The sequence below is a fragment of the Saccostrea echinata genome, unplaced genomic scaffold (assembly GCF_033153115.1).
Source record: "Saccostrea echinata isolate AGI-Se365-2 ecotype Australia unplaced genomic scaffold, CSIRO_AGI_Sech_v1 ptg000010l, whole genome shotgun sequence".
In the NCBI taxonomy this organism is placed as follows: domain Eukaryota; kingdom Metazoa; phylum Mollusca; class Bivalvia; order Ostreida; family Ostreidae; genus Saccostrea; species Saccostrea echinata.
Window position 1 is genome coordinate 7357677 of NW_026889759.1, and position 13864 is coordinate 7371540.

The 13864-nt window shown below is 31.3% G+C and overlaps 2 protein-coding genes across 2 annotated transcripts; one reads left to right on the forward strand and one right to left on the reverse strand.

The window, feature by feature from the left end:
• Positions 1-2669: 2669 nt before the first annotated feature.
• Positions 2670-4812, forward strand: LOC133184470 (uncharacterized). Its single transcript, XM_061319562.1, has 2 exons — positions 2670-2750; positions 3045-4812. Exons 1-2 carry the CDS (start codon positions 2670-2672, stop codon positions 4596-4598), a joined length of 1635 nt encoding a protein of 544 aa, XP_061175546.1. The 3' UTR covers positions 4599-4812.
• A 391-nt stretch (positions 4813-5203) lies between these two features.
• LOC133184670 (short-chain dehydrogenase/reductase family 42E member 1-like) lies at positions 5204-10185 on the reverse strand. The gene is made up of 10 exons (XM_061319750.1): positions 9989-10185; positions 9634-9729; positions 8691-8748; positions 8481-8596; positions 7858-8001; positions 7316-7450; positions 7148-7213; positions 6975-7038; positions 6820-6893; positions 5204-6728 (listed from the first exon to the last, which is right to left on the reverse strand). The coding sequence occupies exons 1-10, from the start codon at positions 10181-10183 to the stop codon at positions 6441-6443; spliced, it is 1236 nt and encodes a 411-aa protein (XP_061175734.1). The 5' UTR covers positions 10184-10185; the 3' UTR covers positions 5204-6440.
• Positions 10186-13864: the final 3679 nt, after the last annotated feature.

Here is a 13864-nt window from a genome sequence, read left to right on the forward strand (position 1 = left end):
TATCCTACATGCTCATTTTAATAATTATCTTATGACAATACTATTTCAGGTTTAAAAGAATACAATGCATAAAAGTATATGACTACTATAACATGTTATCTTTTATAAGTTTGCTTACAAAATTAAGAACTTCCTTGTCTTCAATATTAAGTAACTAAAAGGGTTTTGTTCATTATCTAAAGCTGAAAAATTTGAAAATTTGTTTTTAATTCATTCAAATTTTTCTTTTCTTTGTTGATCAAATTTTTTCACATGTTATCAAAAAAATGAGTTTCATAGTCAATACTGTTAAGCAATCTTTTCTAGGGATGCTGGTAAACCTACCCACTTCAATCTGCAACCTGTGACAGGAAATTCTTAATCCACATAGAGGTCTTCTGTGATCAAAATTTTTAACTACAGATAATTAAGTCTCATAACCCCAATTGTGTCTGAATTTCACAGCTTTGCTGACTTGTATAGCAATGTTTTACATAATACATGTAATCTACTATATGGATTTATGACAGACTGTCTTAAATTTTTTTCCCCATAACAAACTAGATCATCTCTGATTTTTTCAACAAATCAGTAAGGTTTCATCATTGAAATACTGACATTGGCTCCATTACATTATATGTATTTTATAAGAGGTTTTTGGCATTTTTCTAAAGACAATATAAATATTGTTTTATTTGCAAATAAGATGTGTCAGGGTTTTATATTTACTGTTGAATAATGCAAAGTAGCATAGTATGAGTATCTAATAAAACGTGTGAAGAAAAGTCAGTAAGCTATTTATTTTTTTTTTTAAATATTTATAAAAATAACTTTGTATTTATTTGATGATATATTTCACTCAGTTAAAGTGAAAGACAACTGATTCCAGATGATATATTTCACTCAGTTAAAGTGAAAGACAACTGATTCCAGAAAATGAAAGCAGCGTATCAGTATGTATTTTTTGGGCCATTTTCACCCATTTGGTATTTGAACACCCCTGGTCTTTCACATATTTAAAACTTGCATGTGAGTAGGAGGCACTCTTGTCACCTTGACACATCTAGTTCTTGATGATTTTATCTGTAGGTTTTAAGAATATTCACAAAAAAATATATTTTATTTTGATTAATAATTTTTCCAAAATCAAAATGTTTTTCTGGCTTTTCTTGACATGTTTTATTAGATAATCATTTTATGCATTTAACAGCATAAAACTCTAAAGCATTTGATTAGCAAATAAAACAATTTATACATTTTCTCTGAAAAAAATGCAAAATAAAAAATCGTAAAAAATAATTAAGAATAATATCAGTCGTTTAAAACTGAAACCAAATATTAAAAGAAATATCTTAAACATTTATGAAATAAAAATTTGGTGTAGCATTTCACCTTAATATTTCTTTTTGCTATCAAAGTTAAACAGAAATATTTTGATATCAAGTAAAGAGCTTCTCGGTAAAAGCCTCTTCTTATCTTCAACCATTTTAAATGGAAATTAAATCAAAGACCACTGTACGTACAGCAAGATATTAAACTCTACTCACTGGGTTTAAGTTGGTTAGGTAAACATTGAATTTACTGTGCATTTGTTCATATTTTATGATTCATGCATACAATTATCTCACCAAAACACAGTCAGTAAATATGTGTAAAAAGTATTGAAAAATTCAGTAAATACATGTATTTCCTAACCGAAACCAGTAAATACACGTATTTCTTATGCAGAATAGGAATTTCATGTATTTCCTAAAATTCAGGACATACATGAAATTCCTGATTTACACATATTTACTGTATTTACTGTAATATATATATATATATACTCATTGTTTTATAGTTTGATAGTTTATAGATGTATATATAAAAAAAAAATAACAAGGAGCCCCGGGGTTAAATTTTAACACAAAGTAGAATACTTCACATCAAAGAAATGTAACAAGCATGCAAAAACCAAGTATTGATCAGTAGAATTTTACTAATATTACATAATTTTTATGTATAAGGCAGTACAAGTGCAGTTTTACAATACTAATTTGGGAATGTTATATCAATCAGTACACATTCTCACTCGAGCATAACGATTCGAACAATAGGACACGTGCAGTTTTACAACACTAATAAAATTAAGATGTATCAGTCACATTATTCATTTCTATCCAGACGGGCCCAGTTGTTTGTTTTGGGATCAATTAAAAGTGTGCTACTATTTTAAAGTAGTCCCACAATTGAAATAAATTTTGACTTAATGAGGTGATGGATTTAAGGAGAGGTGCACATCCCTAACTTCATCGCCACCTCCTCGTAATTAATTAAATGTTTAAATACATTGTCCATGTACCTCTACTAGCACTATAATTGTTAAACTTTTAGAACAGTATTTTTTCACTACCATTGCTACTTTTATGTATGGCAGATTCACTTTTAAATCTAATTCTTTAAAATTTTTATTCATAGCCTTTGTTTTAATTCATGTTCTAAATTTTTATGTTACAACGAGAAAGTAAATGTGAGGGTCACTCTATCAAAGGTCAAAATCAAGGCATAAAAGGAAGACAAAATCAAGGTATAAAAGGGAGATGAATTTACAAGAAGTTCCGATATACCTTAAACTACTGTACATGTGTTTACACTGAGTTATTCCTCTTTCTCCGACTCCATTGAGGAGAATTTAACATACTGTGGTGACAATGACTATATATTTTATGGGACCAGTGGCAATGATACAAACAATTATTGTCTGTATCTCTTCATTCCAACACATAGTGAAGGTCAGTTACAGGACTTGTTTATAAATAATCAATATATAATCAAACTTTAAAACGACAACTTTCGATTTGTACATCAAACGTGATTTATAAGATACTTAACTAACCTTCTGTCCTTGTGTTTGAAAAGAATACAGTTATAATAATGTAATGGTTAATAATTAAAAAAGAAGGATATTCCTTTATAATTCTTTTGACAATTCATTGTCAGTTTGCATATATATCAAGCTTCCCAAGCCCCGTACCCCTATAGATACTCATTTATACTTTTTTGAAATCTTATTTCTCTTGTAACAGCTATTGATCAATAAAGATGGAAAAGGAGAGAAAGAGAATCAACCTCCCAAATTACACGAGTCTAGAAAAGGTTGTGGATGTTGCAATAAGTGCTCTGTGTCAGTGAAACAAACAACAATTACTCATGGTGGGATAGATAAAGCTTTCATGACGTGTTTTCAACATAGGCCATATTTGTGTGCATACGGTTGTTTTGATTGCAAAGTCCCCGTCTGTTTGAAATGTACAAAGCAAGAACATAACAAACACACGATATGTGAACTTTTCGAACTGACAGAGGAATCAACTGTTGCCAAAAGTGATCCAGAAAGATTGTATCATTTGAGAGATTTGCCTTCTAAAGACTCAGTGACTGGGTCTGAAATACAGAAGGGTTATAAAGTCGTAAGAACTCAAGCTAAAGAACAGGCAAAGGTTCTTCATTCCATTATAGATGAAATTCTGCAAGAAACTCTTAATTCTGCAAATGAAATGGAATTCAGGGATTTGGAATACGTGGAAAGAATAGAAAAAGAATTGAATATTTCAAAACTAAATGCTGAACATAATAATTTCTCAAACCATGCTAATCTCAATGCCGAAGAAATAATTTATCAGAGAGACGAGGAAGGCTTTGGGATGACGTCAGCTGTATCGGAGCCTAAATTTAGAGCACCAAGATTTCTTGAAGGTAAACCAAATAACAGAGAAATAAAAGCCCAGTTTGGCATTCTTAAACCATCAATAATCGATAGAAGAAAACAAAAGGAGAGAAAATTAATGTCCAAAGCAAACCTTTTATTCGATATCGATTCACGATCAAAGTACACACTTTATGTAAGATTTTATCATTCAAACAGGATTCTTCAAAGCGGAACAGGTCCAGAATTGTATATTTTCAACGAGGAAGGAGAATGTGTAGATACCGTTCAAACAAAATCTGGACACGGTATGCCAACGGGACTAGCAGTGATGAATGATGGTACCATATTGTACACTGAATACAGTTACAAACTCATTAGAAAGATAAAGTCGGATAAATCTGTTGAAAATCTTCGTCAGACAGAGGGCAAACCGAATGGCATTTGCTGCACACGCTCTGATGACATCATCGTTTGTCTTCAAGATTGTCCTCAAGGTAAGGTCGTCAGACTCGACCGAACAGGAAACATGAAAAGAGAATTTGAACATGAGTTTCTGAAGGATCCAACAGCAGTGTGTGAAAACATTAACAACGACATCTGTATTACAGAGGAAAGTATGAGGAACGTTATTGTAACCGATGTCGATTTTGACACAAGATTCATGTATGACGGAAACTTGAAACTCGGCGAATTCAAGAAATTTACACCTCGCGACATATGCTGCGATAGTTTTGGACATATCCTTATTGCTGATTTTAGTAATCGCGTAATCCACATGATTGACGAGAATGGTCATTTTATACGGTACCTTCTAACAAAAGAAGATGGTCTTTCTTACCCCCATGGACTTTGTGTTGATGGTGAAGACAGACTGTGGGTGGCTGAAAGATTTTCCAAAAAGATTAAAGTTTTCCAGTATCTATCATCTTAAAAATTACTGTATTTTTTCATCTGTGGACAAAGAGCCAGATAGAAAACAGTTGACTTGTATCAAGTGTTCCAAAAACACAAAAGGGTATTTAATTACTTGTAAAATAACTAATAGTATAACGATTTAAGGTATCACTGTCTGGTTTGTTGGGTATGCCAGGGCAAACGTGGAAACATGGAATAATCTGCAGACTGTGCAAACCCGTCATTCATAAATTATTCCACGTTTGCTACTGTCTTTAATGTCCCTGGCATACCCAACAAACTAGACAGTGATTTCTTAGATTTACACGTAAAATAAAAATGTACATGTATATATATATATATATATATATATATATATATATATATATATATATATATATATATATATATATATATAAATCAAAAATGCAGTTTAATAGAATTGAAACGATATACAAAGCATTCCATGTTAATTTCGATAGTCCCTGCCCACTGCCATCAGACACAACGAATAGCCCTCGAAATTGACATGTATATCAGGAACTTTACCTTTCACTTGGCGAAATTTACATTCAGTTGTAAATATAGAGAAAAAAAATCCACTTAACTTTCAAAAGAGTTATCAGAGAGAAAACAGTTGGAAATACAAATATATAGCAATCATCTAAAAACTACGTTTTTACACGAATAATTTTATGTATATCAAGATTAAGAAAAAATCATTGATTGGATTGTTTTTCTTTTATTTGAATTAATATTGCTTAACATGCAACAATGAAAAATCGCTTTGTCGATATACATGTATGTAATTTTCATATGCAAAAGACGAAGATAAGCACAACTTCCCTTAAAATGACAACCCTGAATATTTCATGTGTATATCCATTGATTTCAAAAGTTTCGATTGTTTCTTCAGAAAGTGACGTCATTATCTTGCTCAAAAATCTTTCAAGATTTCCATCAGGAAGGCAAAGAGATTCGATAACTTTCAGAAGAAAACAACGTCATTACTTTTGCGACATTGATCACTAAAATCAAAGTTTTCAAAAATCAGATATAAATAATAAAAAAGTACAATTGAAGAAGCAGTTTGTTGAATAAAATTATTATACTAATGTAAAAATAAATTATACTGATAAGAACAAAATTGTACCAATGCATTGCAAAAACTGTTGTTGCGTAGATCACCGAATAAAGGGTGATTTCAGCTGCAATTCCAGAAAGTTTTAGATGCCAAATAACAGTTAATCTAGAAGCTTTAATATCGAATGCATATAATTTTGGAGAGAAAAAAAGATTTAAATGCAAAAAGTAAAATCACTCAATATTTATACAACAGGAACTGCAAATATGTTTAGATCAAACACTTGACGCAAGGACGAATTTGCAAAAAAAAAAAAAAAAAAAAAAAAAAAAAATCAAGTCAAAAATTTAAACTCTTTGAATCAAAAAATGTCACAAGATTCTTCCTTGGTCGTGCAAAGTTAGGAACACAAAAATAATTACTGCAGGATTTGGAACAATGTCTTAAAAGTTTAATCCTCCTTGATGTGATTAAATTGAGCGTTTGATAGATAATGTTTCCCTTCGCTACTGACTAACCAGAAAATCTAACGTTTCTCCAAAAATCATACGTGTGTTCTATAAGTACATATTATATAGTATAAGCCCCAAGCACATTTCACTTCTTGTATGTTTTTCAATATATTGCTTGTGAGGACATCTAAGAAATATGTTTATTGAAAACCATATAATTGGTTGCCATTTCGGGCGTTTAGATACATTTTTCAACTGTTTCAATTTGAAAAAATGAAGAAAAAAATTGAAAATGTTTAATTCGCTGAAATTTTCACTAAAACTGTGTCACTTACTCCCAGTGTTAGCTCCACTTGTCGAAAAACATATGTAAGGTAGCTTTTTCAAATGTTATGTAGTTCCACATTGGGAAGTATGACACGACGAAAGACGTAAAGGCCACATAAAAGATAAAATTAGCAAACCAATTCAAACGAATCACTATTGACATATTCTTCTGCTTCGCTTGGAATCCTCGCTTCATGAAGTCCTGAAGTATGTCGGATATTTCGTTTTGCTTGATTGGTTTATATCCAAGGTCACGTGATGCTTTCTTGATGCAAAAATAATTGGAGACGCCCATCTTGTACACCTTATAGAATAAGTACATTTTTTTTAATCAATCGAAAAAATAAATATTCAAAACAGGCATATACAGAACTTGCTTTATTTGTTTCGCCTACCTCCATTCTCGTTAAAATGGGCTGGAAGTCGTAGACCCCAGACAATATGTAAAGTACCATCTCGATGAGCCATGCTGAGGATAACAAGAAACAAATTATTGTACCACATTCTGAATTTGACGTCCATGAATAAATACCTTCATTAAAGTGCTTACCAATAGAGCACATCAACCAGATTGGAATTTGGAGTCTTGGTAAAGAGTAGCCCAGACCTTCTATCTAGAAGAAACAGTCTTATTTACATACCATTTGCGTAAAAACAGTTTGAAGACATTGATCAACAATGCTTTAAAGTTTTAACATAACTCTGTTTCGGAGTTTTACTTACAAGTGGGCGGAAGAACGCAAAAGTGTTAATGGGAGCCCCATCGGATATAAAGTATGCTTGTCCTGCCTGAAGAAATTGCAAAAACAAATAATGGATTTTTTTTTTCATCTATGCAAAGTCATTATCTAATGAGCTTTTAACATTTTACCAATTCATTCATAAAAATACCGCTCTGTATCCCTTTTCTTTGGTCAACGCTTTGGCAGCCAAGATGTGAGCTTGGACCATATTGTCTACGTGTAAAAAATCTGTCAGAGAATCTGTGCCAAATAATGCCTGAATTACTCCTGTCTGCGCCATATTCTGTAAGAATTATGCTCAAATCATTCCGGAAAAAATAACACAATCATTGAATTTATCTTTCTGAATCAAGTAACTCGATTGAGATATTTCTGTAAATAGTTACTTGAATATTTATATACGGAAAATTTGTTCTTGGATGTTTATTGATTTTTTTTTCTAACTCAGTATGCTGGAATTTCGAATTGTTTCACGCCATGCTTCACCTTAAAAACTCAACATGAAAAGAAACTAGGTAATATGCTAAGTTTTTTAAGCTTTTAAAGAAAGTTATCAAAGGACACCAAATAGTAAAAATATTGTAAGTTACTGATTTCTAAAAACTAAATTATTATATATTGAAATGAAAAAAATGCAAAAGGATAGTTTCCAAAGATGTACTACTAGTATTGAAAACATCTTTGCCTTACCACCACTCTTGGTATATGGCGCTGTTCTCCTACACCGTAAACTCCCCCCAACCGTAGTGCGCATGTTCGGAGTACGTTCTTCTTGTCAGCTTCCAAAACGGTTTGTTCAGCAATTCTCTTCGTTTTTGAATAATGGTCTAAAAACTAAACCGAAAGATATGCTTACTTTGTCCATAGACTAAGATGTTTTGATTGTAAAATTTCCAAAGATCAAGAATGTTGTCTTAATTCTTTATATCTCTTATACAATCATCAATTGTATTGTGACAATAAAATGTACAAATTCTAAATGAATTCGATATTTCAGAAACATGCAAAATCTTTACATTAAAATAAGTAAACATATATAACGATTCACTAGGGTAGGATGGAGCAATCCTTTGGAGTCTTAGAATATTTTTTTTTGCCTGAATGAGTGAACATTCATTTTTCATTTGAAAGAGAAATATTATTGTACAAAAATGAATTGCTGCTTAACCAGTTATTATGTGTAAAAGTCCAAACTGAAATACCAGCTGATTTTAATAAATTAGAAATATTAATAATAAAACTGTGATTTAACCTTTACAAAATGACTATAATTAAATTAACTTTACTGAAGGAACTTAATGACGAGAACGTACATTTTCCAGAGGCAGATATGGTAAAGACTCGTCTCCGTTACAGATCTCCTGACCTCCAAAGACGACGTTGTTAGAACTTGTATATACCAAACGTCTTATGCCGTGTGTTATACTTGCTGAGAAATAAAAAAGAATTTTTTTTAGAATTAATCCAACATATTTAAAGCTAATGAATTTGACCAAACTTTGATCTAAATATATTTTATTTACCCTTGATGACGTTTTCTGTTCCTCTTATATTAACTTCTTCGATCAATTTGGTGTTAAACTACAATAGAAAATTTGCAGAAATGAAATCGCAAAGGAAAGAAAAGTGTGACTCTTAATTTTATTTTTTATACACTTTTCGATTGCATCTAGAAATCATTCACAAGAAATTCTTACCTAGAATCTACATAAAGACTTAAAACAATTGCAACGTAGAGAAAGCAGTAAAATGCAGCTGATTGGCCACGCAATCATAATGAATTCTTGAATAAAAGTTCCCCTTGTTTGATTCAATGATGTTCACTTCATCATCATTATTGCATTAGAAATCAGACATAATGAAGCAGGGTCCTAACGTAAGAAAATTGATTAATTCATTTCAGCAAGAGATAACCTCTTACATCCCACAAGTTGCAATATTAGAATTGAAAGCAGAACGAGAAACTACTGTTTTAATTTGATGCAGATTTCCTAAGTTTGTAAAAACGGATTCCATTTTTTTTGTAGAAATCAGTTTGACTGGATAGAAAGAATTGCATGGCCGGGCAGTTATTGAGAGATATAAAAAATAAATAAATAAAAATATCCTGTTTTCTATGTTTCCATGACAATGGTGGTCATTTTGAAAATTTTAAACATTGCAAGCATAAATAAAATTTAGTGAATATTATTGCTGTAATTTTTGTTTATTAAGATTGCCTAAGCTATCTCTAAAAATTTCTACGTACAACATAATAATTTGTGCCCCGAATTAGTTCGAGGTGACATAATACAAATAGTATTGAAGTAAACGAAGTTCGAGTTTGATTTCATTATTATTTTATGTTATGCTAAAGTGATTTATGAGGGAAATAAATAAAAAAAAAAGCCCTCAAGAATATATATATATATATAAATACTAAAACAATTATAATTAATATTAATATAATTAATATTAGCTTTGCACCTGTTCTTTGCCGGACATTCCATATGACGCTAAATGATAAACACAATCTGCTCCTCCTAAAGCTGTCATTACATCATCTTCGTGGGTCAAGTCACACTAAAACAGACCTAATTACATCAATAACCCCTTTTGAAGGAAGATTGAAGAAAATAAACGTGCCAATATGCATGTACATTTCTGTTGTATGTGGTCATTATCTTCACACACAAAAATTCTAGTTAATATGAAATTATGAATATAAGTAACTGAATTTAATAACATTTTTTCTAATGCTCGTTACGAGTAAAGCAATTCAATAAAAATATGAGTTCAAACTAACTAACCAGTGAAAGACTAGAAATGTATCTTTGTTTACCTGCACAAATGACATTTTGTTTGTCAGTGTCCATTTTGGGGGTACTATATCAACTAAAATAACTTTCTTTCCCAAGTCTGCCAACCGTTTGCCTAGTTTGTATCCCGTGTAACCACCACCCCCAGTTACGAGATGGACATTATCGGCGTCGTCATGTATCATTTGATGTCGCTTTGAAACAGAAGTTGTCTCCATCTTCCTAAACTTAAAAAAAAAAGAAAAAGTAGTGGTAGTCATTTTTAAAAATGATTGGTTTTCACTTACTCACTTTTAATGCTTCAATTTAGATAAAAGCCTAGGAGTGATAAATTAAAACAAAGGTTGTCGGAATGTACAATTATCAATGTTTTATTACAAGGTATTTTGCAAACAGATGATCAACAGTTAGAATACGACAATTAAAGAAGACCCAGACTAGAAATTCATTCTTGAGAAAGTCAAAACTAGTAGGCATAATTGTGTTTTCATTTTTTCCCATCAGTTTAAACTGAGGCAATATTGTTCTGACTGCTTATAAAACATCATAATTCTTTTAAATCCTTTTAAATATTTTATATATTAAATATTAAATCTTTTATATAGGTTAAATATCTAAGTGTTGCATTTTCTGGCTCATGTTCTTTTTGTGAAACTAAAAACATCTATGTGAACAAGTACAAAAAATTATACCCTAGAATGTAAAACTTTATTTATGTAATTAATATAAGAAAAATTACCTAAGCAATTACTTTTATTATAAACTCTAAATTAATGGAAATAATGTCAACCTAACATGAAAAAATTACTGTAAAAAATATGTAGATGTGTGTTTATTACGAAAATTTATGATGTTGTTCCTCCTTGAATCTTCATTTCTTGTTTCTTTTCACTTCCTTTCATGCTGTAGTATTGCATATGTACCTACTGACTATTGTATATAATGTTAATATATTACAGTATCTCATGTACCTATATTTTGGTTTGAGAGAAAAAAGAAGTATATTTATAAAGAATTTATCTATTTTCACTATATGTTCAATAGAGCCACATCCTTACTCCAGAACCCCTAACCCAGGGTTCACAATTTTGGTAGAGGGCTTAACGCTTATTACAATCATGCCAACAGTTTAACTGCTTTATTTCCAGGAGTAAAGAAGCTTTTAAAAGAATTTTGATGGTTTTTGTCCCATCCCATCCCTCAGGACCCAGGGAGGCGAGGACCGTGAAATTCACAATTTTTGTTCCTCTTTACCCATAGGCGTATGCAAAAATTGGTTGACATTGGTTCAGCATTTCCAAATGAGAAGCTGAAAATATCTAAGTGTTAACACACGACGCACGACGACGGACAAAAACTGAGCGACTCTGGTAAACAAAAATTGTATATCTTACAATAACATTAGGAAAAGATTTTTCAAAGATAAAAATCATAAGAATATGATAAAATTACATACCTGTCAAATAGAAAGGCTTAATCTACAAGTCTATTCCCCTCAGAGTTTACAAAGAGTAGAAATTTGTTGAAATAATTACATTTAGATGAGAGAGGGAGAGGGAGAGAGGGATATTTATTATCGCTAGATTTGAAGGAATTGGGAAAGAATAGTGCTTAGATGACAACGAAATACGGAGTTTTGGGTTTATTTCCTTATTCCTCGTAAAATGTATATAATGGGCATGCCCTATGAAAAATACCAAAGGTCATAAATAAAGTCGCATATACTAAGCTGTCGGTTAAAAACATCTATGCAATATTCATCACAACAGTTTCTAATACATGCTTTCTACAGTCCGGTAACCTAGTACTTCGGTACTAGCTTAAAAATACGGATATATATATAAATCCTGTGGTTATATTTAGAAATTTATTTCAAAAATAAGGATTATCTCCCTCATGCATAGTTCTGATCCTTCGAGTTATTTGGCTCCATTTTTTGGGCATTTTTTTCAGCTCTTTCAAATTTTTTTTATTTAAATATTTTGGATTTCCAACGTTTCGGCTTGAGCATCACTGAAGAGACATAATTTGTCGAAATGCGCATCTGGTGCATCAAAATTGGTACCGTATATGATTTACATTTCAGTTAAAAGGGGACATGGTTTTATTGCCTATCTGTTTGACAAGCATTCTCAGTATCAAAGTTTTCTTAAGATAATGCTTTATTGCTTATGTTTAAAAAGCAATCTCGGTATAAGACATTGTTTTTATTGCCTAAACGTATGACAATCAAAATACATGTATTTGAATGGTTTGTTTTTAAATCTTAATAAATCTGAGTCGTCGAATGTTAAAATTCTGTACATTAAAATAAATGATAATTTCATAACGAATTACATTGTAAAACAATCTTTAGTTGTAAGAAATTCATTGAACAAGGAAAGAATTTTGGAAATCTATATTCTTGCCAATCTCAGGAGAAATAATCGATATAATCTATCGATCTCTTTGGTATATGGAGGTACCCACATTCTGCTTATTAATGTTCCCATACTGTTACAAAGAAAAGATACTAAAAATTTCATAGGCTATGAAGTTATTTGAAATAAACTAATTTATATTATTAAGAAATAAATTGCCACTGAGATTAAGAGATTCAGACGTAGTGGACTTTCTTTTTATTAGGATTGAAGAGTATTCAGCTGATTCACTAGTACTTCAATATGAAAAAAAAACATCACTATTCATAAAAATGATTCACATATCTTATATGAAATAATTATACATGTAGAGGTGTCACACCTTGGCGCAGTGGTTAAGGCGTTTGCTCTAGATTCGCAGCGTAAGGAGTTGATCCTCGCGTCACGGATTCGAATCCACTGTTCGATGTGGATATCGGTCCTTCGGATGAGACCGTATAAACCTAGGTCCCGTGTCAAAGTAGGTTGATTGATTGATTGTTTATTGTTTAACGCCGAGTCGGCAATATTTCAGCCATGTTTCGGCGGACGGCACAGTAGGTGCTGGCAAGAAAAAGATCCCTCACTGCTCAAAGGCCGTATTTGCTGTCTACAGGTCTAGATTTGCAGTCCTCCACAGGCAAGTGGTGGCGTCTCAATATGAGTGAAAATTCTCGACGTTAAACAACCAAACAACATGTAGAGGTTGAAAATAACGAACCCTGATTTATTCTACTTTCATAACAAATTACATTGTTGAGCAATCTATTTGTAACAAGTTCAATGTACAATAAAGAAATTTTGATTTTTTAAAACAAAAAATCTATAATCTGGCCAATCTCATAAAGATAATCGATATAACTTATCGATCTTCTTTGTATATGGTGGCACCTCTATTCTGTTTATATTTGCATTCTGTGACAAAGTTGAGATAATAAGAATTTCATGCGACATGAAGTTCCTCTGCAATATGCCATTTATATTGTTAAGAAATAATTTGATGGTAGGATTGAGGTGGAGATAAATTTGAAAGGATGTATTGGACTTTTTTTATCAGAAAGATTAGAGAGTATTCAACTGATACTACTACTTCAATATGAAAACATGAACAAAATATCACATTTTGTGGATAAATATTCATAAAAATGATTCACATATCTAAGAGAAACTACTCAAAATATAAAAAGATATGCAAAATATAAAATTGATAGCTTTAGATATAAACTGTTGAAAAACGTGGACCTATAATTTTTTTTTTATAATGGAATGAGAATTTATTAGACCCTTTGTCATATCTATGAAGGCAATGGGTCTTGTGTTGATATATAGTTCGCATAGACTTGCAGAAGTTTATATGACGATCAATTACTTTTAGCTTCTTTTAAAATTTAAAGTATCTGATGAACTGAAATATCGTATGGAAGTAAAAGTATTTCTTAAGGACTTCAAAAGTAGCATTTCTTACTGCGTTTGCAAATCGTTTCTTCCTGATCTAGGATT